This window comes from Neomonachus schauinslandi, chromosome 10 (assembly GCF_002201575.2).
Source record: "Neomonachus schauinslandi chromosome 10, ASM220157v2, whole genome shotgun sequence".
NCBI classification, from domain to species: Eukaryota; Metazoa; Chordata; class Mammalia; order Carnivora; family Phocidae; genus Neomonachus; species Neomonachus schauinslandi.
Window position 1 is genome coordinate 136,602,928 of NC_058412.1, and position 25,083 is coordinate 136,628,010.

At 55.8% G+C, this 25,083-nt stretch overlaps 1 protein-coding gene across 1 annotated transcript in view; it reads right to left on the reverse strand.

Annotated features, from left to right (window-relative positions):
- Positions 1–25,083, reverse strand: part of TAF4 (TATA-box binding protein associated factor 4) — a gene marked incomplete at its 5' end in the record, with an annotated part of 67,408 nt that overhangs the window by 22,331 nt on the left and 19,994 nt on the right. The window contains 6 exons of the mRNA XM_021677868.2: positions 68–313; positions 877–966; positions 2,869–2,991; positions 3,736–3,855; positions 6,247–6,366; positions 7,762–7,928. Of these exons, the coding sequence (XP_021533543.2) occupies positions 68–313; positions 877–966; positions 2,869–2,991; positions 3,736–3,855; positions 6,247–6,366; positions 7,762–7,928 (866 nt within the window). The remainder of the gene's footprint in view (positions 1–67; positions 314–876; positions 967–2,868; positions 2,992–3,735; positions 3,856–6,246; positions 6,367–7,761; positions 7,929–25,083) is intronic.

The following is a 25,083-nucleotide window of genomic DNA, read 5'->3' on the forward strand; positions in this document are numbered from 1 at the left end:
GGGGGGGGGGGGGGGGGGGGGGGGGGGGGGGGGGGGGGGGGGGCAGGCAAGGCTCTCGCCTTCATACCAGCGGCGTGGGCTGCCCCTGCTTGCCAACGCCAACCTGTGTGGGCTGCGTGAGGCTGATGACAGGGGGCTGGAGAGCGCTGCTCACGGTGGCCGCCGTCTTCCCGGCCGTGCGCTGGACGGAGCTGCTCAGCACCACGGCCGTGAGCGCGGTGGTGGCCTGCGAGGCGGGCGGCGGCTGCTGCTGGCTCTGCTGGATGAAGGCTGCGGAGTCGGGGGTCAGCTGTCTCAAGGCGGGCAAGCTCCTCTGGGCGGAAAGACAGACACGGGGTCGGCGGCGGCTCGGGCACTGGGTTCCTTCCTCACAAACCCAGAAACTTGCAACTCTTGAGAAACAAGCCTCAAGCTCAACCAGGCCGGTTTTAGAGCCTTGACGTCTCTACCCTGATGTTGGTGACGGCATCTGGCACTCACGGGCCCCAAGCCCGACATCAGCGAGCAGGATTATGCTCCGTAAGAACCAAATAAAATTTGTTTAGAAAAAAGAAAGAGAAAAGAGCAGTAGGTCTAAAATGCCTTTCTTAAGAATGTCATGACGGCAAAGCTTACTCAAGAGGACCGACCTGATGCCCCTGAGCCCTGCTCCTCACTGGTGAGCCCCGCCCATCGGGCCTCCTCGCACCTCCGCAGGTGCGGGGTCAGGGGCCTCACATCGCACAGAAGAGCCTCCTGACGAGAACCTTAATGAGCATCACAGGGCACTTTCAGCCCTCAAGCCCGGCGGGGACACCCGCGTGCCCATCCTCCCCTCCGACAGGCCTACTGCAACCTGCCAGCGCACAGGGCTGCACGGGGGTGGTTCACAGTTACCTTCAGGAAAGGCACAAGGTAAGGTTGAGGTGAAGAATTAAGTTCTCGGTATAATCTACTAGTGAAATCTTCTGCTTCGATTTTTCCATCCTTAAAAACAAAAATCACAACGAAATTCTGCCGTGAATTAGACGTTGACACACACATCCCTGTTCAGCATGTGCCAGTGCCCTGTGTGGCAGTCAGGGTTCTTTCTGCCAGGTCTTGGGTGGAACAGAGGGGACAGCACAGCAGAAGTCAGAAGAGACAACGACCTACAACAAAGACCCACACCAAGCCTCCAGCGGGACGCCCAGGGCACAGAGGGAAGCGAGTGCCCAGACAAGAGGGGGCATGACTCTGTTCCGGAAACCAAAGCAAGTGTGGTCTGAGGGGAGGAGGCAAAGAGAGGTGGGTAGGGATGGGACATCACGGGCCATCCTCGAGATGAGGCCGACACCTGGGGTCCCCACGGGAGAACATGAGCCTCTGCCTGACCTGTGGCCTTGGCATCAGTGTATCACCAGCAGCCAAACCCGGAGCTAACTAATGCTAAATTCAAAGAGGGAGCAGCCAGCAGGGTCCAGAAAGCCAAGAGGTCCCATGAGAAGGGTGGAACAGGGGTCCTGGCACCCTGACAAGAGCACAGCAGGGAGATGGGGTGTAGTGCTGGACCATCTGGGGAGCAAGGGATGGAGAGAGCCAGCCAGCTCCTTGGGGGCGGGCGGGGAACCACAGACACGGGACCGTGGGGATGAAAGAGAAAAACATTTATTTCATTAGAAATTTTCATTAGAAGGTAGAATTGTTACAATTAAAACAAACAAAAAGCCAGGAGTTCGTGTTTCTCATGGGAGGTAAGATCATTTTTCAATCTCTAAGTTCCCTGAAAATATTTAAGTATATGGTCTGAAACAATCCCTTGCTTGCGGGAGCACAACCTCTTTCCTTCTAGACCAAAACCAGCGTGGGCTGCATGCGGGGCACAGAGCCAGCCCCTCAGAGGAGGATGCAGCGTCTCGGAGAAGGGCTGTCCCTCAGGCCATCACCCCGGGGCCGAGGGCCTCCCCTCTGCCACCCACTCCCAGCTGGCTGCACCAGGAAGGTAGGCCCAAGGAGCCAAGAACCTGAGCCGAAAAACCCCAGCAGCAGAAAGACAGAAAGCATCCAAAAGCCCAGACATCAAACCACCAGGTTTCCTCAAGACAGAAATCAAAAGGAAAGAGAAGAGCAAGGAGGGACCATCCGGCCAAAGGAGACCAAGCGTCGACCGCAGTGCCCGCAGTTGACTGAGCCCTGGCTGGAACAAGCTGTAAGCAGCAGGGGAGGCGCCGGGACCATGCGTGGCAGCCAGGCTCTCGAGAGCCCCTGGGCCCCTAGGCTGGCGGGCTGATCACGTACGGTGGTGATCTTTAACAAGTGCCCTTCCGTGCCACAATATATATGGGATTGGGGCGGGGGGGGGGGGCGGTGCAGCAGCCACGAGATCAGGTGTGACTCGGTCACTGGGGAAGCCTAGAGACAGGACGCAGGGCTTCACGAGACTCTGGTTTCCACTTCTGACAGGTTTGAAACTCTCCATTACAGAAGGTAAAGCAGAGACGTGAAAGAAAGCTTGTAAAACGCCCTCTGTCAGGTGTGTTTAAAAACGCTCCTTCATCTAAAACTAATGATGTAATGTATGGGGATTAACATAAGAATTAAAAAAAAAAAAAAAAAAAAAAAAGCCCCGGAAGCCGGGAGGCCACCTTCCCGGGGCCAGGAACGGGGCCCCCCCTCTGCACGTGGATGCCCTGGGAAGCGGGCCAGGCTGACAAATGGTGAGGCCACGAAGGGTCGGGGCGCGGGGCACTGGCCCCCACGGCGGCCTCTCTGCAAAGTCCCCAGGAGGCCAGCCTGGGCTGAGTGCCCGGCTGGGCCACGCACACCTGTGACAGGACTTCCCCTGCTCAGCAGCCCCCCGTGTGTCCCACAGATGCTCTCAGGCCAAGGGGCTCAGGGCTGCGCTCTTACCAGTAGGCTCTGTACTAGTTCTTTCACATTAGCAGCTGTCTCTGTGGACTGTTTACCGGATGAAGCCAGCTTTATTAACGTAGACAGGAAATTTTTACATTTCTTCACGTTTTCCATGGTTTCCTGGATTCAAGTTAAAAAGATACAAGTGAAAAAGTGTTAAGGCAGATTTCCATCACAGCGTCAGGGTTAACTGAAATGCGCGTTTGTATATAAGAAGACTGTATTTATCCCAATGTTCTTTCCAGAAAATGCAATAACTTTCACGGGCTGCTGATGCTTAGTAAGCACGCCGACTGAGGGCCGCGAAGTCCGCCCCTCACCCGGCCAGCAGCTCGACTCTCAGGAACGTCACTGGGTGAACAGCCATGAATGGAACCGAGAAGAACACGTAAGATGTTCAGCATAACGCTGCTTTATCATAGAGAAAAGCTCACGCCTATCTAAGTGCACAGTAAGAGGAATTAAATTATGACGTTGCTACTGAAGATGACGGAAAGCCCTGAGCAACAAGATGGGAGAGGAGAGTCCAAACAAAGTGCAACCCCGGGGGCTGCGAGATGCGCAGGAAGCTACGGTGCGAATAAGGGGGACGTGGCTCTGGTCCACAGACACGGGCCACGTCCTCAAAGGCCACTGTGTGGGCTCCTGTCACGTGGACTCCTGTGCAGCCTGAAAGCCCAGCGGGGGACAGGGCCTTCCCGCCACCCCTCAGAGGCCGCTGCTCTCACACCCCACCTGAGAGGCCGAGGTCCCCAGGCCCTGGAGGAAGGGAGGCTGCGGGCGGGTGGGCGGGTGGGCGGGCGAGGGCAGCAGCGCACCTCCACGAGCCTCTCTCCCACCCCCGGGGGCGGGGGTGGAACTCACCGTGGCAGCTGTGGAGGTGGTAGTGGCCCCTGGGACCGTTCGCTGAGGTGTCCCCGTCTGAACAGCCGTCGCCGTCCCGAGGGAAGTTGTCTGGGCAGCGCCACCCAGAACCAGCTGAGGCTATGAGAGTCCAAAATGCAAGGTGACCACAGGCTCTGCCGAGATGCCCTCATGTTCCCCAGAAGGCAACAAGACCCCACAGAGGTGGAGCCCCAGACAAAAGCCCCCAGGGTCGCAGACCGAGCGCCGAGGGAAGTGAGATGGCGCACCTGGCCCAAGACCGCGAGCCAGGAAGCCCAGCGCGGGGCCCAGCCTGCGTCAGGGTGGCCAGTGTCAATTATCTCTTCTCCCAGAAACTAAAAGCAAAACAGAGAAACTACAACTGAAAATGCATCACCTGACTCATGCAGACGCTGGAGACAGGGAAGGCTGTCACCAGTGTCACCTCCGGGGCGGGGGGTGTAGGCTGCGCCTCCGCCACCAGACCGGCCACTCTGCTCTCCACGAGCCAGTCTCATCAAGAAACATCACGGAAAGAGGCTTCAGAGCAGACGTGCGCCCCGAGGGGGCGTGGGTGTGAGCAGGGAGGGGCACGTACTGAACACACTCATGGAGGCCAGTGGCGGCTGGACACCAAGGACATCTCTGGCGACCCAAAATGCCGCCCTGGGAGCCCCCGAGGTTTCATTCCACGTGAACCATCACGATATTTACTGGTCTGTCTCACTAGACGCTTCCAATTTATAAATGTAGCCTTCAACGTCTCTCCGACTTCCCCAACGTTACTTTCTTGCCGCTTCCGCACGCGGAGACAGCATCCCCGAGCAGAGTCGTGTGCAGCGTGTCTGCTCCGCCAGGGCGCCTGCCCTCGCCAAAGTCCAGTGCGGCCCCCAGGGGCCCCCAGCTCGGACATTGGCCTGCCGTTCCTCACGGCCCATGTGCTCTCCCACCTGGCGCGTTCTCACACCCTACCCCTGCAACCAGAACTGCCACACACACGCTTCAAGGAAGAAAGTGTGGAAGGACGCACCGGGCAGCTGTCTCCAGGCAGCCGGGACATAGTGGGACTGCTTCTGGACGCCCAGAAAGAGCAGGGCACTTCTGATCCTGTCAGGATTTCCCTCTACCTCAAGATATACCCCTCGCGCTCCCTTCCGACGGTCCGACAGATACGTGTTTCCCTATAGGACACCGAGACGGTGTCTGCCTATTTTGATAAATTCACTCTCCACTAAATTTGACGCAAAAACGGACGGTGAGCTTCCAGACCCTGCCAGAGAAGTGGCCTTTCACTGTGACTGAAACTCAGACGTGCCCACCCCACGGAGCCCAGGACGCACACCCCGTCCCACGAAAGCGTCCCCGGGGGTCTCCGGCCACACACAGGTCCGCCACTTAGCTCCCGTGTGCTCCTCCAGGTGCTTCGGAGAGCAGCGTCACCCACGCAGACACCTGTAAACAGCCCCTGAAGACGAGATGCCACCAGAGGGATGGGAGCCCCAGGGCGGGGCCGGCTCCTGCCCCCCGCAACCACCCCGTGCCACTCTCAGCCTCCGCTTCCTCTCCAGGTAACTGCAACAGAGCCTACCCCCAGCACTGCGGTGGGGGCTGCACAACAATGAGCATCGAGGGCAGCGCCTCCCGGCTCCCAGCAGATGCCCAACACACAGAGGCTACGGCTGTGCATTCGTGACAGGCACGCACAAACACCTGAAGAACAGAACAGCTCAGAACCCCATTCCTTCCAGCTGCTCCGACCGCACTGCCCAGGGCCACCTGCTGCCCTGACCAGGGGTCCCCGCCCCTCTAAGAGAAGGGGCAGCCACGCCTGTGCATGACCGCTCTTCTCAGCTTTCCAGACCAGAGGCTAAGCCGTCGGCACCAGCCAAACAACCCACCGAGAGGGCGCAGGGCCTGCTCCAGAGCACTCTCCTTCCCACAGGTGAAGACACCATTTTAAGACCAAACATGCACACCAACCCCAACAGGCTGACAGGGAACGTCTCTGGACCTGGGCTTAGTTCCTGGCAAAGGGCACTGGCCGCAGGGGAGGCAGGGCAGCCAGGTGGCCAGCACGCAGGCCCTGAGGCCAGTTCCGGAAGCCCCGACCCCTCACTTGTCTGTGCCTCGCAGGAAGAGGGTGTGAGAATTCCACCCAATGGTGCACACGAGCAATGGGAGCCCCGTTCTCAGAAGGGACCCCCATCCTCGTCCCAGCACTGAAGGGTCGACGGGCGCCACACCCTCTGCTTCACAGATGCCTTTCAATCAAGTATCAACAAGGTGACATTTCTAAATACGCTTCCAGCAGAGCGGGAAGCTTTTAAACATGCTGCTGGTATGAAAATCCACGTGGCGTTAAAGAAAGGGAAGCCTGAGCTGTCCTGTGTCAGCAGTCAGAGAAACACTGTCTTCAGGATGCCTTCCTCCCGGAGCCTGGCTTAGCACCCAGCACCGCACCTCGTGGGGCCCGCCTGCACGCGGAGGGTGCCGCACCCACGGCCGCCTCACCTGCACTCCGGGTGAGCGCTGCAGCGCTGTGGTGGGCTGCACCGTCGTCTGGGCCTGAGACACTTGCTTGATTATGGTCGTTGGGGTCACCTGCCGTGCAATAATAGGGGTCCCAGGTGCCTGAAAAATAAGCAAGCATCATCTAAAAGGAGCAACAAGTGACAGTAACTCCCTGCCACCCGGCGCAGCTAAATCAACCTCCTGGTGCAGACCCGACACTCTGTCCGGCGCATCGGGCCTCACGCTACAGTCGTCAACAAAGCCACCCCAATTCTTTTTTTTTTTTTTTAAAGATTTTATTTATTTATTTGACAGAGAAAGACACAGCGAGAGAGGGAACACAAGCAGGGGGAGTGGGAGAGGGAGAAGCAGGCTTCCCGCCGAGCAGGGAGCCCGATGCGGGGCTCGATCCCAGGACCCTGGGATCATGACCTGAGCCGAAGGCAGACGCCTAACGACTGAGCCACCCAGGCACCCCAAAGCCACCCAATTCTAAGCTCTTCCTACCAGAGGAAAAGTTTGGGTCAAAATACGTATGTACTGTAATAAAGCTAGCGCTAGGCTTCTTCACCCAAGTCTACAAACAAGGTCTTTAAAGAACATGAGTATCTGGGAATCAGTCCTGTGCGCATTTCTTGTGCTCTTGTTCCCAGCACTAAAAAAATCAAGCAGCATGCGTCCCCTGGGTACAGAGATGGGTCACAGTGCTGCGGAAGAGGAAGTCAGGAGTGGCCAGGTGGCCCACTGACACCTCAAGCCGATGGAAAGATGGCGCGAGTCCCAAGCACAGTGGCGCTGGCGGTCAGACGGAACAAGTGACGCCACAGGTCGTCTTCCGTCCGCACCTCACTTCACACAGCCCCACGGGCCTTGAGCACACTGTTCTGAGCTGTCCCAGACATTCAAGAAGGGGGCGCCATGTGGGTCTCCTAGCCCAACCGAGGCCTCTGTCTACAGTGCAGGCCTTCGCCTCCACAGGGGACACAGCTGACATCACAGGAATGTCAAGCCCCCGCCAGTCTCCACCTCAGTGACTAGCTGGCCAACCAGTCAGGACAACAGACTTACAGCACCAGGCAGAAAGGCACCGGGAGACAGAGGAGGTGCGGGAAGCAGAAGCTGGGATGTGGACAAGACACGCCAGCACGGGGGGGCCGTTCCACCACCCTGATCTCTGGGGAGAGATCCCTGAGCTAAGCCCCAAAGGCCTAACCACATGTTCACACAATCTCCTGATGCTCCCTCCCACGCGCCTCCCCAACAGGAACAGCTAATGTACGCGGGGTCCACTTTGCAGAAGAGGAGACTGAGGCACAGGAGGTGGAGTCATGGGAGAAGAGGGAAGAGACAGGGCGGAGTCCAGACAACCAAGCCAGAGTTTCGCTGAGCATGGACGCAGAGCTAGCTCCTCAGAGCCTCCCGATGGTGGGCGGCATGTGGCCGCCCCTCTCTGCCCTCACAGGACACCTGCCGGACACCCCACGGGCCACCACTGCCCAGCACGCGTGCACTCACCTGTACGGTAGAGATCTGGACAGGAGGGGCACTTGTGGGGGTTGCAGGGCGGGGCGCCATGGTGGTCTGAGGCTGGGTCTGCACGTGAGCTTGGGCCTGCATCTGGGCCAAGGCCTGCTGAGGAATCATTAACAACTGCCCGTTCTCGCTCCGCACGAGGACCATACCTGGGGATAAAGGAGACCTGGCATCAGGAGACGTGCCCCCCCCCCACACACACACACACACACACACACGGCCGGTGAAGGCGCTGACCCTACCGCTGGGGAGCCTGACGTCTCTGAGAAGAAAGGAGAAGCTGTAAGACATGCTGAGTCTCTGAACTCGAAACACACTTGCCAATGAAGACGGCATCCAAGACAGGAAAGCATACAAGGTTTTCTCCACAGGATTCAAGCAGCAGGTGAGTCTTCCTTTCAGAAGTCAGCCAGGCAGCAAAGCTTCTGCAGGCCACACCACCTGCCCCACGGCCACCTGCACTGGCCTGCAGAGAGGGCCACGCACCCCTCTGGGGAGGAAGCCAGGCACAGGGCCCCACGGCCAGGCACTGTCCCCACCACCACTCCCGGCCGTGGCCAGATTCCTAGGGCGGCAGGTGTCACTCGGCCCCCGGCCCCACTCCTCGTCTCTGGAGGTGGCAGCCTGGCCTCTCCACCCCACCTCTTCTCCTGCCCAGCGGGCTGGACTGGGACATGGGAGACACAGTGTGCCTATGGTCTGGGGTCTTGTGAAGCCCGAAGCAAGCAGTCCTCCTGGGAACATGAGTCCCCTCTCGGGTGTGGGGGCAGCACTGTGCCCGCGGCTAACCTGGGACACCCACTACACAGAGACTGGGACCCCCACCACACCTCGCAGTGCTGTAGCTAAATTGCTGGAAAGTAAGTCCAGTCAGTCAGATTTGGCATTAATTTTAGCTTGAAGAACCGGCAACCAATTACGTCGTAGATTCCACTAGAAATAATCTATTTTAGTGTCTAACTCTCACATTTCCCCGGACAAAGTGAGTAACAGACAGCACGCTCACGCTCACGCAAGGCCCCAGCAGAAGCCCAGGGCTGCAATGCTCCAGTGGGAAAGGAGGCCTCTCCCCCACGCGGACCAGCCTCCCACGGACTGGACTGAAGGCGGTTCTCTCCACGCAGGGAGGGCCGGCCAAGAACCCCCCGTGAGCCTCACACCAAAGCAGCACCGGGGTTTTCCCTCCTGGACCAAACAGAAGCTTGAGCCACCCCAGGACGTCCACGAGGAGCCCCTGAACCTCAGGGTCCTGGCTCCTTCAACAGCCAGCAGGACATGGGAACAGAACAGCCTCTCCTTGGGCTTACAACTACAAGCCCTGATTTAAAGGAACCACATTTATGCCCAGTAAGTAAGCTTCTCTACAAAACGTCCCTTTTACAATAAAGCACGCTGAAATTTAAAAACAAAACAAAACAAAACCAGCTGCTGCAAATAACTCACTCTGCTAAAATCTCCCAGACCTGGGAGCCTGTGAGCACACTGGGGACCCCAAAAGAGCACACCGGGCCAACTCCTCCTGATGCCCATCTCTCAAGCCCACCACTCCCTCGTCGTCACCAGGCACCCTTCCACACGGAGACCCCGCTCCATCCCCGTGAGGACTCCGGGAAGCCAGTCACTGATACCACGGAGGAGTGAGGAGGACAGCAAGGCACCTGTGACTTAGTGCGCCCCAGCTTCAAGCTGGCTAATACATCAGCGGATGAACGTGCTTCAACGGTCAGGTGCTTTTCTGCCGAAAGCATTCCTTCCCCAGAAACTTAACGGAAGATTTAAATAAACACTCATGAAACAGCAGCGTGGCTAACGCGAATGAAGCTGAGGCTGCGTGCTGCCCGCCGTGCAGCGTGCCCGCGGTGACAACCGACATCTGAGAAGAAAGTGACCCTGAGACCCCAAGCAGGTAACTTCACCTCAGGTCGGCACTCAAGGTATGTCCGAGTGGGCACGTGAGTGGACAGGTGAGAGTGACGGACACAACGGAGAGACAGGGACGCAGCCGCTCTGGAACGGCCGCAAAGCCACCTGCCGGGCCCCCACTGCGCGAGACGCCGGGGGCAGCCCCGCAGGCCGAGGGAAGGTCGTGTGCGCGTGGGGACGGGCTCCCCGGTCTCCCTGGCTACGCTGCGCTGCAGCCACTGATCAGGCGGAAAGCACGACAGCCCGACCCTAGTCGCTACACTGACAGCTGCATCACAGGGCGTCAAACGCCACATTTAATGACATTATCACAGTCCCGGATCTTGTAAACTCCCATTATAACCACTCATTTCACACACAGAAGCTGCTGTGCAGTGTCTTTTCTTGCAAAGGCCAAGAAACAGAACTTTGTCTCAAAGTCGGCACCGGGAGGCCACCCCCTCCCCAGCCCTCTGCAGGTGCGAGATGGGCTCCGGGAAGGGCTCCCGCGGGTGTGGCCCACTCCCCCTTACAGATGGGCCGCCTGACACACCAGTGTCCTCCTTCATAGACGCATCCAAAGCACACTCCGCACACACACACCCCGGCAGCCAAGAGCAGGACTGCACGTGGGGGGCTTCTTCGTCAGACCCCTGACACCAAAAAACACGCTTCCGTTTCAAACGACCCTTCAGGACCTGTCCGGCCAAGGTGGCCAATCCCCGAAGGCAGTTCACGGGCAGGGTCAGGAGCCACGGATGGGCCTCCCCTCTGTTCAGGACACACAGGAGCCAAACCCCGCCTGTCCGCACAAGCCGCCAGTGTCCACCTTAGCTGCGGTGTGGCAGGAGGGCCTGAGGCCGTTACCCTAACCCTAACCACCCCGATCAAGCAGACAGGAAAGAACTCAGCTGTTCTGTCTTAATCATCGTAACACCTTGCTGAGAATAGCGGGTCTGTGTGGCAGACTTGAAAATTCGGAGACGTCCAAGGACAACAGAAATCTGCCCAGTAAGTGCCCTCCAGTCACTGTGCACGTGGAGGACATGTGTTTGGACGGCGGTGACGAGAACACAGGCCGTGGCATCTCCTTCCCCTCACTGCTTGTATTGCGAGTCATTTCCGTGTTGTTGAACATTCTTCAAAAGCAGTTTTCAGTAGCTACATAATACTTCATCCAAGACAAATGTACCATTTCTTTATTGCTTAGGCTGTTGGGCTATTTTCTGGGTTTCGTTGCTATGAAAGCTCAGGTTTTAAAGCGACCATGTGCAGCATGAATGCCCTGCCGGCAGTTCCAAAGGCCGCTGTCCGGCGGAGCCCCGGCCTCCCGCGCTCAGCCGCACGAGACCCTGGCGCCGCGGGTGTGGGAGGCCGGGGCGCCCCACGCGCGCCATCCCCACCACTCAGCACCAAGCGGACCGCAGCTCTTCAGAATGAACCCTATCCTTCCTCAAGCACAAAGTTTAAGATAAACTCAAGGTTTTTACCCAGTGTTAGTTTCCATGATCCCTTTCATACCAACACTTTTTTACTGTATTTTTAACCACAATGTAGATCAGCCAAGGCTCCACAGCAAACGACACAGGCATTTTTGGACTCGCCGGGAACCTCCACCCGGAAGACATCACTTCAGGGGAACGCGCCTCCGCACAACCTTCGGGAGCTGGGGACTGGGAGCTGTGGGCTCCACGCCGTCCCCCCCAACCTGGCAGGCCACAGCCCCCACGCATGGGCCTGGGAGGGCACCTCCCTCGGGGCAATGGCCGGAGCTGTGATGACAAGAGCAGGGAATGGTCGCCTGGGTCAGGGGGACCAGACCTCTTCCCTCACCCTCACCGCCTCAAGGGTCTCCAGTGCAGTCACCTGTCAGACCATGAGGGGAGTCCACAAAGACTCAAAAGGCAAAGCCCTCCAAAATTAACCATGTGCAAAATGAAACTGTCCCCCGAAAGCAGAATCTGAGGACAGGAGCCGAGAAAGGGGACAAAGCTCAGTCTGAAACACAGCTGGAAACTTCATTTCTGAGGGCTGCGCGCCACATTGCAATCTGGAACCACAAGGAAGAGCCTGGAGAGGGTGGGGAGGGCCAGGGACCTGCCGGCCCCGAGCTGTGGCCAGAGGAGGAGGAGGAACGTCCCCTGAGGCCCAGGAGCCCAGGGTAACGGCACCAGGCCCTCCAGCCACACCGCAGCTAATGTAGACACGGTGAAGCTGATGTGAATGACGGCCCAAGTGTTCCTTTTCCGCTTGTGGCTCTCTCCCTTTTAAAGCCACGGGGGAACTGTGACTCCGGGGGAGGGGGGGTGGGGGGGGCTTCTGTGTGCTGTCACGGCACCCCACCTCCCAGGTCTACATGTGGAGGGGACAGCTCGCACCAGCTGCACCCAACCGTGCTGCTGGGGTTCTGGCTCCAAAGGGTCCACACGTGGTCCCAGGGGCCAGTCCTTCACGAGCAGCCACTCAGTGTCACAGCCTCACCACGCTGCGGCGGCTCTGCTCCCCACACTTGTCCACAAACTGCACGAAGCGGACCATCAGTTCTGGAAAACTGCCCCTGGGCCCCTGCAGTGCCACCAGACAGTGGTGCAGGACCCCCCAGCGTGCTGGGGCACGACCTCGGATCAGGGGCTCTGCTCTCCTGGAAGGCTCACCCTGTTTCCTTAAGGGGCCATCTGTGCTCACAGGGCATCGTTCTTTCAAAACCTGTTTACTGTTGTAAAGCTCAATGTTTTCACGTTCATGTGTACAGGGGGCAATTCAAGGCTCAAAGCAAGAACAGCACAGGAGGAAATGCTGTTGCTCAAGGGTGAGGGGCAGTGACATTACTGCATTTCTAAACAGTTAGCTAAAGATGAAGCTTCTGACCCAATTCATGTTCTAGCACGTGCAGCTGTCTGCACAACACAAACGCTGATATCATGAACTTCAACTCATCCCAGCAAATACTGAAGACTACAAGCACGGCTGAGAAATGTGAAGGGAGACGCAAAGCAAAGAGCTTTACCAGGCCTTGCTCACAGGTTGGGGAAGCCAGCGGTTAAGATGCCAACTCTTCCAAACGCACCTGCAGATGTAATGCAATCCACCAAAATCCCAGCAGCTCTTTGTGTGGAAACGGATAAGCTGATTCTAAAATTCCTACACATACACAAGGTCCTACAGTAACCAAACCACCACGACAAAGAACGAAGTTGAGGCTCACACGGCCCGTTTCCAAGATGTGCTAGGAAGCTGCAGTGATCGAGGCAGGACCGTGCTGGTGCAAAGCTGGAATAGCTCAGTGGAGCAGAACGGAGTCCAGAAACAGGCCCTCATAAACTCAGACAACTGATTATTTTTGGCAAAGGTACAAAGGCAATTCAATGGGAAAAGGACAGTCTTTTGATAAACGGGAAACAGGTGAACATCCAGATGCAAAAAGCATGCACTTGGATCCCTGCCTCACACCATCTCTCGAGAGCGACTCAAAACAGATCCCAGACCTAAATGTAAAAAGCCCTAGAACTCACAATTTCTAGAAGAAAACATAGGGGAAAAAAAATCTTTATGACCTTGAATTAGGCAAAGATATTCTGGATACAACACCAGAAACACAACCTATAAAAAGAACAAATTGGTAAAGTGGACTTTATCAAAATTAAACTCTTCTGCCCTTGAGAAAACACTAAGAGAATGAAAGACCACAGGATGAAAGGAAGTCCTTGGGAGGCGCACGTCCAAGAAAAGGCTTGCATCCACAACACGAATTCTCCAAAAAGTGGGCAGCAGACTCAAAGAGACATTTCGCCAAAGGCAAAACGTGGACCCGCCAATGTGACGCCTCGACACACCCACCACACGGCCAGAAGCAGGACACTGACCGTCCCACGTGCCCACGCGGGTGTGCAGCCAAACCAGAGTTCCCAGACGCTGCTGGGGTGGATGCGTGCGTCCTGCAGCTCCCGCGAAGTCCCACACACCCTGCCACAGGACTCATCCCCTCCACCTTAGGGTGTTCACCCGAGAAAAGGAAGAGCCACCCTTACAGAAACTTACACACAAGTTGTTCGTGGCAGCTTTATACGTAAGAGCCAAACACTGGGAACAACCCAAAAGTATCCCGGCAGATAAAAGGGCAAGGAATTCTTGCTCATCCATAAAATGGAAAAGTACAGATAACAAGTGATGAGCTACGACACACAGCAGCATGCTCAGCCTCCCTTCACCGCTGAGTGATGGTTCAGAACCCTCCTGCCAAACAGCTTTCGGTGGCTTCCCACGGGTCTTGGGATAAGGTGGCCCTCCCATGGCGGGCTCCCTCTGCAGCCTCACCTTGAAGACGCCAGCCACAGAGCCCCTGCCTACCACAGGTCCTCCTTCTAGAACATTCCTTCTTCCCTGCTGCCTCTCGAGTCAGCTCAAGGCCCGCATGTTCAGAACCCACCCAGACCTCCTCAGGTGAGCCAGCTCCCCCAGGCTTGGCCCCAGTGTCTGTGGCTCCCAGAGGCTGTGTCCCCTCAGTGTAAGCTCCCTGGGGGCAGGACCGACCCACACAGGCCGCCTTCCAGTGTCTGCACGAGGAGGCAGGGAGGAGAAAATGGCTTCCAGCCGCACTCCACAGGCCAGCTGCAAACAAGCCCCGCCAGGGGAAGGGCCGTCGGCCAAGAAAAATAAAATCAGTGGCTAGTGTTCTCTCTGGTTGACGCACACATAAAGAACTGGTTTTCTGTGCTGTCAATGCTTTCAAATACTAAAGGTTAGAGAAAATATCTGAAACGTTTGATTAAAACAAAAAACCAAACCTGGGGTGAGCACAGCGTGACAGTGTGTGTGAAAGCAGAGAAACAAAATAGCCCCAGGGCAGGCAGGTCACCGGGGGTCCACGCGGACCACAGACTGAGGCTCAGCCAGGACTCCACGACACATCACGTTTACGTGTCCCTGTCGTGCTGATGAAGCTGAGGACAGCAACGGTTTAAAGCGGTGTGTCCCCCAGAGCCCCCCGATGCTGTGTTTACGGACCTCACCCAGATGTACACAGGTGTGCACACGTGCAGCCCCGCACCACCGTCTGCCCTGGGACGGGCCGCTGGAGGGGACCACGGATGGGGGATGGCACGGGGTCCTCCCCCACAGCAAACACATCCATATGGGTTAAACTTTTGTAATGAACAAAATTTTTCCAAAAAGTTGACTGAGTTACCTATAACCACAATTGTCTTATCTACTTTAAAAAGTGGCCAAGGGGCACCTGGCTGGCTCCATCAGTGGAGCATGCATCTCTTGACTTAGGGTCATGAGTTCGAGCCTACCTTGGGTGTGGAGGTTACTTAACGATAAAATCTCAAAAAAAAATTTTTTTAATAAATAAAAAGCAGCCCAAAAAATGTATCAAGTGATTCCCAAAAGGAACACAAAGGACCAAATAGCAAAGATGCTCAGCCTCACTAATAAGCAAAGATGGACAAATTACAAGATAACTCTCTTCAGCTACATCCATTATGGCGCAGGGTGGGTGCAGGGCATACAATTCTGGGCGAGGGTCTCTTCCGACGGTACCAATACTGTAACGCGTGTCCCCTGACCCACAGACTGCAGTCATGGGTCTCTGCACAGCGAGACACTCACCCAGCAGGGGACAGAGGGGACAGGTGCAGCCGACTGGCCATGTCCACACCGAGACACCACGCACCATCTAGAGGAATGCGTTCCAACTGTGCGCTGGCGGGGATGCGTGTCCTTGATACGCAGCATGAAGGGACAACTGCAGAGCAACGCATGGGGCTGACTTCTGGGATAGCCCCGTGGGCGTGTTTAGCTATGTCCGTATGAGGAAAACACTGCTCAACATGCACCCCAGCACTCCACTGTCCACAGTTCTCCACATCAGCATTAGAATCACTGTCACTTAAAACCATAAAACAGAAAAATAGTGCCAACAAGTGCTGGGTGACCAGCTGCCAGGAGGGTTGGGGTCCCCTCAGCCCTCTGGGGCCACCTCTACCTCCCTCCTCCCCAAGGTCCACCACGCAGGGCTTCCAGCGCCGCCCCGTGGCCCACGCACGGTCCCCATCCCTCTGGCCCCATCACAGACCCTCTGAGCCAAGGCGTCCTCTCCTGCGGACATCTGCCCACCCCAAGTCCTGGACACTCCATTCTGCCTCTTGTGTCCCTGGGATGGCCAGGGCCTTGCACCTCACGGACACTTACTGAACACCGAAGACTCAGAGGGTCTAAGGGGCCCCGCCCTGGGGCTCTAGACGCATCGCAAATGTCACTGCTCTTCTGGAAGGTGTAGGGAAAACCCTGACCCCAGAATAGACACAGCTGGCTCCCCAGAAACACAGCAGGTGGTGACGCAGCCTCCCTAACCGAGCGCCTCCAGCATCACAGCCTCGGCCCTCCCCACTCCCACAGAGCCGGCGGCCCCATCCTTCCTGGTACGCTCGCATCTGCCCAGCACGCTTCGCCTAACACCCTCATCCCTGCCGCGAGAGTGCAGCAGGCGGGAAAGGGGTCGTGAGCACCAGCGGGCCTTCCTTGTGGCGCCCCTTCTGCCCCCACTAGTCCGCCAGTGCCACCTTCTCATCTTCCCGCTTCCTCAAAACCCCTGAAATCCAGAGGCCTCGGGGCCTTCCCTGCATTCCCACTCCGGGAGCCCCAGGGAAACCTCCCCCAACCTTCCCGAACTCTTAGGATCAAGACTGAGCGCATTTAACGCCTCTTCTTCAGTCTGAAATCCTAAAGGCCCTGCACTGACTGAGAACCTTGCTCCGCACGTGCGTCATCCATGGATGCAGGCACTACTGCGTGCCCCTTCAGCTGGACCAGAGGAGGCTCTGCTCCCAGTCTGTGCCCCCCATCCCACCCACAGCAGCCCAGGGTCATGTCTGCCCTCACCCCCAGTGCACCCTGCCTTTCCTTCACTTCCCTGCCCCTGCCACTCTCTTGACGTTCTATTCTCCTAGTACTTTCGTTAGTCACCCTAAGTTCTTTCTAGCGTGAAACGTGTAAATAAACGAAGAATAAACAAGTAAATGCTCCCAGCAAAACCTCAGGAATGCAGTCACAAAGCAGGAGAGCGGAGCTACCGGGAGGCAGGTGCCTGAAGAACCCGCCTCTCTCCCCGGAGCTCTGCAAATAGGACAGGCAGCTCTGCACGAACACCAAGGCGGAGAATGCACAGGACACTGTGGAAGAACATTCTGGATCCTTGTCAAGATCAGTAAGCAAAGAGAAACGAGCTCTCCCTTTCAGGGTTATCCACAATGGCATTCTACTCAGCAACGTCTGCTTCCTCGGACGGTCAGTATCATCTTCTGGAATCTCAAATCCACAGGCCCATCTGCACCGAGACAAGCATCTGTGCTCTCTCATGTGTTTGGATGGCTAGTGAGCCGGCAGGAGCCAGAGAGGCTGGAGAAGAGGGGCTAATCTGGAAGTGTCAAAGGCGTGGTGAGACGAGCAGCTCGCTGGGCCAGACAGAGCTGTCCGCGCCACAGAACAAGGCTCAGGGGGCCAGGCTGGAGATCCACCCAGGGCCTGGGTCTGCAGCAGCTAAACTACTCAGAGCGCCCTGCTTGTTGTGGAAAAGCCGTAGACAGTACTAACACTGCACAATTTCAAGAAAACTGAGGTCTCAGGAGGCAGATGCTATGCACTTTACATGATTTACAGCAAAACTTCAGCTCTCCAGAACTCAAGCCCCCCGGCAACCCCACTTAGACCTCTGAAGAGGAGGAAGCAAAACAAGGGGCTCTGAGCAGCCTAACTACACCCATTCGCTCTGTCAGCCAGCAAATACCCACTGAGGACCCACTACGTGCCAGGATGCACCAGAAACACAGCCACAGGACCCACTCCTGTAGCTTCCTTCATGGTGGGGAAGGCAGGCATTAGTCAAGAACCCCACCGTATCTGCTCAATGCTACGGTCAGTCGATGCTATGGAGGAGAGCTGCTCAGCACTGTAAGAGCACACAACCTGGAGAACCCTCTGGACCTAATCTGAGGGGCCTAACAGGTTTCACGGAGGAAGCACCACCGTAGCAACCTGCGAAGGAGTGAGGCCTAGCCACCAGGAGGGGGAGGGAGAACGCACCTGTCCCAGTAACATGGGCAAGGATACAGTGAGGGTCAGTGGGGAAGAGCAAAGAAAGGGGACCCAGAGGGCTGAGATCCACAAGCAGGAGAGTGAGGCCCCAAGGCCCCAGGCAAGAGGGGCAAGGGGCCAGGAGCAGTTGAAGGAGAAGCTGGGGGCTCCCAGCTGATGGCTTCGGTACTCTCCAGGAAGTGTGAGGGTATGGCTGGAAAAGCCAGAGGACAAGGAAGGAGAGCTCAGCTGGGAGGAAGAAGGTGCTGAGAAGCAGCACTGTTCAGTTTTAAGTAACATGAAGGCAAATCCCAGTTTGCAGAAAAAGCCTCTGATAAACTCGACATCCACTCATGACTACAGAATAAATATCCCCGCCAAAAAAAGCAAACAACGTCGGAAAATTAGCAATGGGAAGGAGCTTCCTTAACTTGATGAAGGGACTCTACAAACTATCATCTCCAATGGCAAATCTTTAGAAGCATTCCCTTTGAAATCAGGAATAATTCACAGATTCCGGTCATCATCCCTTCTACCCAAGACCCCAGCAAGCCCACAGCCCAGAGGACAGGCCAGAGAGTTAGGAGCGTTAAGAATTTTAATGAAATAAAACTGTCATTAATTGTACAGAAAAGGGGGTGCCTGGGTGGTTCAGTCGTTAGGCATCTGCCTTCGGCTCAGGTCATGATCCCAGGGTCCTGGGATCGAGCCCCGCATCGGGCTCCCTGCTCAGCGGGAAGCCTGCTTCTCCCTCTCTCACTCCCCCTGCTTGTGTTCCTTCTCTTGCTATGTCTGTCAAATAAATAAATGAAATCTTTAAAAAAAAAAAATTGTATGGAATAGGACTCTCCATGTGTAATACCTAAATATATTACACACACGTCTTTTAATGAAAGCATTTAATAAGATTGCTAGACATCAATCAACATCCAAAATTCAACTACAATTCAACATATCATCAACAAAAATTAGAAAATGTAACTCTTCTTTTGCTTTTTTTAAGCAGGCTCCACGCCCAGTGTGCCAGCACAGAGCCCCACACAGGGCTTGAAGTCACGACCCTGAGATCAGGACCTGAGAGGAGATCAAGAGTCGGACGTTCAACCGACTGAGCCACCCAGGCGCCCTAAAAATGCAATTCTTAAAAACTACTATTTACAGCACCCTGGAATGAATCTAACAAAACATGTGCAAGACCTAGATGACACTTGACTGAAAGATGTTATAAAAAATCTAAACAGAGTGATAAACCATACTCATGAATACACAGACATTATGCCACAGATGTCAATCTCCCCAAACTGACCCACAGATCAGTACAATCCCACTCAAAGCAACTACAGGACTTTCATGGGCCTCTAACAATTGACCGACAAATGTAGAAGCAAGACGAAAATGCCAAGGTGAGCTCAGACGACTCAGGGAGATGCAGGTGGGGTCCTGCCCCAGAGCAAACACGCAGCCTCACCTTGGGGACACAGTGGTACTGAGGGAAAGACACACAGACAAACCGAGAGAGCACCACTGAGAGCCCAGAAACAGACCCTTACATATGAAACTTGCACTACTGCAGAGGGGACGCACAGATCAGTGAGGTAAGGAAGGCCCATTCAAAGAAAGAGCGCTGGGTGACTGCTGGAGGACGAGTAAGCGGCCTGAGCTCTGCCACACCACGCACAGCTTGGTGCCCGCTTCCCAGGGACGGAAGACGCAGGAGCGGAAACACACATTAAGATGTCAGAAGAAAATACAGGGGAATATCCCTATGACCTTGGGGTTAGAAAAAGTGTATTAAGGACGCCTGGGTGGCTCAGTCGGTTAAGCGTCTGCCTTCAGCTCAGGTCAGGATCCCAGGATCCTGGGATCAAGCCCTGCATCAGACTCCCCACTTGGCAGGGAGTCTGCTTCTCCCTCTCCCTCTGCCCCTTCCCCGGCTCATGCGTGCATGCTCTCTTTCTCTCAAATAAATAAATCAATAGAATCTTTTTTTTTTTTAAGATTTTATTTATTTGACAGAGAGAGACACGGACAGAGGGAACACAAGCAGGGGGAGTGGGAGAGGGAGAAGCAGGCTTCCCGCGGAGCAGGGAGCCCGACGCGGGGCTCGATCCCAGGATCCTGGCATCATGACCTGAGCCAAAGGCACACACTTAACGACTGAGCCACCCAGGCGCCCCTAGAATCTTTAAAAAAAAAAAAAAAAGATAGCTGACCTAGCTGGTGATTTAAAAAAAAAGGAGCATATTAAACATGACCCAAAAAGGCGCTTACCATAAAGAGAAGACAGATCAGTGCAGCTATATGAGAACTGAGAACCCCACTCCCCAAACGACGAAGAAAGAGAAAAGGCTGGCTGTCAATGAGAAGCGCCCTGGCCACACACACGGCCCTAAGGAATCATAACTGGAATACAGATGAACTCTCACAGACTGCTAAGAGACCATTCCAAGCATGGTCAGAATGCAGCCGATCCACAGCATGAACTGCACCCCACAGTGAGAGGGGCACGCACAATGCCCCTCAACATCTCAGCAGCATCCCACTACGTGGAGGAGGCCAGACACACAAGAGCACCGCCAGGCAAGTTCACGTCTACACAGTGAGAGGGTGACAGGGCAGGTAAGTGGCTGCCAGGGGTAACTACCAAAGGGCTTGGGGAGGGGTCTACACCTTGACTGCAGTGACAGTCACACAATGTATGTGTTTGTTAAAACTCATGAAACCATACACTCAACAGGGTCAAAGTTGCGGCAGGCAGACTACACCCCAAGAAAGGGGACCACGAAGGTAAGCCGTGGGGCGCCGCTGCGCACCCACTAGCAGTCAGACTGCAAGAGGCTGACCTTGTGCCCCGCCCCCAGACGAAGCATATATTCCCACAACCACTCAGGAAAAGCGTGGTGGTTTCTGAGGAGCCTGAACACAGGCTTGCCCGTGACTCAGCAATCCCACTCCTAATATTTACCCAGGAGAAAAGAACGTGCACACGTATGTCCACACGCAGCCCTGCCCACTAATGCTCACGGACACTTTGCTCATTACCGCCTAAACCGGGAAACCCAGCTGTCAGAGCCCTGTGAGTGGACTGACACGTGTGTGCAGCAAAGGGGGTGAACTCAGCACAGCATGCGAAGAAGCTAGACATGATCACAACATGCAATCCCATCCCTGGGAAAGTTCAGAAAGGCAACCACAACTACAGAGACACAAAGCAGGAGTCTGCCTTGCCCAGGTGTTCTGTCAACGAGGGGGCATGAGAGGCTCGGGGGTGAATGGAACATCTGCAGCCAGCGTGTGATGCTGGTCAGGTGTACACACTTCACAGCACAGTCTGCACGCTAAAAACAGGTGCATTCTGTGGTCTGTGTTTCATGGGCCCTCCCCCCACCCCCAAGAAAAGTTTTACGTGTGCTGAGCTATATTTAAAGGCGAGCCTCCCCAGCCCTCAGATCCCATGGACTTGGCTGGCACATCGCCAGGAGACTGAGTCACCCCGTTCCGACAGCACAGCAGACGGGGGGGTGGGGGGGAGCCACGCCGGGATCCCTCTCAGCTCCAAGGGAAGGACCGCCCAGCCGGCCCCCACCTGCAGCCCAGAGCTCCCTGGCACGGCTGGCTTGGGCTGAGGGTGTGCTTCTCGCTGCGGCCCAGGGAAATCAAATGTGTTTTTGGACCATTCCTTCCAAAAGTATTCTGAAGGTTTTAGTACTGGCACCAGGCAGGAAGGTGTCACTAGTAAGAGTAATTTCTCCTCTGACGTAACTAGATATAAAATTTAGTTTTTCAAATAAAACAAAATGCCACCGGAAGATGATCTCCAGGTTTCACTGTCAAGGAAAAAAATCAAGGCAAACATCAGTGCATACACGCACGTCCAGCGTGAGGGAAGAAGAGTTCGTGCGCAGGTGTGAACATGCTTATTTTTACAAGAAGAAATACTGAACGAATGGCCCAGAAACCAATGAAAATAAAAATTCTGAACTGTCTCTGAGGACAGGCAGGAGAGAGAGGACAGATGAAAGGTGTCTGAAGACCCCGCTCTCGGGCCATGGGCAGTCTTCCCATGCAGAACACGAGCGCCAAACAAACAGAACCAAACTGTGTATCAAACTGGTAACAAAACACAAAGAAAAAAGAACTATTTCAATGGAGTTTGACAACTGCAAAAAACCTTAAACTTAAGTTTTACTGTTTAATTTTGAAACCTCGAAGTATATGGTAGGACAGGCCAAGTGAATAAACAGGATTAGGTTATCAGACCCAAGATTTTCTGTGCAAGGGAAGAGATACAAATACAATTTCAAAGAACTTAGGGGAACCTGCTGCATTAGAAACCTGAATGGGAAACACCGCAGCAGTTCTCTCAAGACCCCAGAAGCGGTGCCCTGCCCAAGCGGCATGCCGAGACCGCTGGGCTGAAGGAAGGGCCCACTCACTGCCAATGGGGACAGAGCGGGGCCGTCCCCCAATGCCTGCCCCCACAGCTGATGAGGAAAGGGGCCACCTCCATACACCCCACAAGGCTGATCCGCCTGCCAACACACGGAAGTTAATCCCAGGCACCAAGCCCAGCCACACAGGCAGGAGAAGAGACAGCGGAGTGGCCCAGCCAACACGTAAGCCCACCGTGAGAGCCACCAACATGCTCCCACCCGCCACCTGCCACGCTCACACCTGCCAAAAACAATGGGCCTGCTGCCTCTTCCACCCCTTTGACCACTTTCCCCACCAGCTGCTCCCAGAACGCAGGCTCAGCGCACTGTCAGGAAAGTTCTGCCGGCACTCCAGGAGCTATCCTATCCCTCCTTGGAGTGGCCTCCCTGACCACCCATCTTAACGGCGCCCTTCTGCTCCATAGCCCACCCTGCCTCACTTGGGGAGCAGACACGGTAGGTGTGCTAGAGCTTTGTGCAAGTGGGCACGTCGCCCGCCCCTCCTGGCAGCACCCCTACCACCTGTCACATGCCCGGCACATAGCTGGCACTCGGTAAGTATACATCCATCAAAGCCATGTAGTTTTTAGGTAAGCACAATAGTTGAGGACCTGGGAAGTTTTAGAAAGGAAGCAACATGTCAGAGACAGCTACAATGATCGCTCGGTGACAAGACCAGGGATTACTCTTCATGTCTTTCCTGGACTCCCTTGTCCTTGTCAAATCTCCTATGATGAGTGTGTATCACAGCCGGGTCCCCTCACCCGCAGTCTCAGTGACGGGGTCCCCCTGGCGCGCGGTCAGAAGGTCAGGTGCACCCTCGCGCCGCGTCACCCGCCCGCGTCGCTCGCGTCACTTCATCCCATCCTCACCTGTCACGGGCGGGTGAGCACAGGACGAGAAGGTGTTTTCCGAGCCAGAGGCCACATTCACCCAACTTTTATCACCGACATCCTGATAGCTGTCCTGCGTCCTTCGCGGTTACCGACACTCCCTGGCTGTGCCCAGGTCACCACTGACCCTGGACCGCGCGTGCGTGCGTGCATGCGGAGGACAGCACACGGGGCGTGCAGACTGTGGCCCTGCCCTCGGCCTCGGGGTCCACGGGGTCTGCGATGGATCCCCCACAGAGAAGAGGGGGTATTGCTGTATTTAGTTGGAAAGAAAGCAGCTATCTGAAAACCAGATGTTGTTTGCTTGTAACTCCAGACGAGGAAGGCTGTGCCTTCTAATGGCCACACTGAGGCGGGCCGGCGAGCAGAAAAACCTGACACATCTGTGGGGTCAGGAACTGGACGTGCACCTGGCCGTGCACTTCACTTCCTCCCCCAAAGACTAGACAGAGGCCTCCGTCTGAACAGAACCAAGATGGACTGGACCCAGGTGGTCCCTGGGGGACAATGGCCCTTCTCCATGCACAGCCAACAACCTCTCCTCGACGCACACGGACACTTCCAAGGGCTCTATTTTCGTCGTAAGACAAGTAAGGATCCAGTATCAGACCTAACCAGCCATCAGGGAAGCCGTTTCCAATATGCTCCCACCCGCACCGCCGCACCCCGCGCCCCTTCCGCCACACGCCACACGCCGCACCCCACATCCTGCTCCACCGCACCCCCTCCACCGCACCCCGCGCCTCGCCCCACCGCGCCCCGCTCCACTGTACCCCGCAAACAAATGAGGACCCCCACCGCAGCTCATGACCCCTCCTTTCTCCTGAAACAGCGCGCAGCGCCAAAGCAGACAGAGAGAGGCCCCGTGACCTTTTTTCTGAAATCTAATTTAGGAGGAATATAGTCCACCCATTTTAAGTGCACAATCTGAGTTTGAGCAAATAGGCACAGTTGTGTAGTCACAACCGCAACGAAGACCTGAATCATTTCCATCAGTTTACAAAGACCCCTGGTGCAGCAAGGTGACACCCAGGGCAGGCGACCACCGTGGTCACCCTCGGCGTCTCCTGGAGTCCTGCAGAAATGGTCCCGCACGAGGCGGTCCCCTGAGCCTGGCTTCTTGCACTTGGCAGAGTGTTTTTAGTCCCCTCCACATGGCTACAGGGGTCAGTATCACCGAGTACTGAGTACTGAGTACTGAATACCAAGTAGGGGCAGGTCACATGCTGTGCACCTGACGGACGTGTAGGTTATTTCCAATTTGGGCTCTTTGTAAATAAGGCTGCTGCAAATGCCCCCGACGAGTCTTGTGTGGACGGACGGGCTGCTTGCCACAGCAAGGACATGGCCATGCTCTTCCCTCCTCCGGGGCACTCGCCCCCACGGCCAGCAGTCTCCACGACCCCCACACCCACCGGCAGGAGGTTCAGCCAGTCCTCCTGGTCCTGGCCACGTTAGTGGGTGTGGAAGCGATGGGGTGCCCCACTGGGACTGCAGTTTGCACTTCTCGGACAACCAATGATGTCAGCATCTCTTCATATGCTTTAGGACCATTTTTATCCCTTCTTTACGTCTCTTCCAACCTTCTGCCCATTCTTAACAGACAGAGCTGCCTGTCTTCTGACCACTGAGTGGGAAGAGTTCTCCCTGTGCTCTGGACACAAGTTCTCGGTCACATACATCACCCCACTCCAGAGCCTGCCTTCTAGTTTCTTAATGTCTGTCAACTAGCAAAAGTTTTCTTTTAATTCTGAAGTCCAGTGTACCGATCTTTTCCACTGCAGTCCAGGCTGCCTGTGTCCTAGGAAATCTTGTACTAACCATGGTCATAAAGATCCCCATCTGTGACTTCAGTGCAGGTAAAACACACTGCCACTTCTGGGGACTCTGCGGCCAGTGTCTGCAGTGCCACAGTGGACGATCCCAGAGCCCATGCTCGGCTTCTGTTGACATCCTTCTTCTCCGGAGTGGCACGCCACAGTCTGAGCAAGCAGGCACTGAGA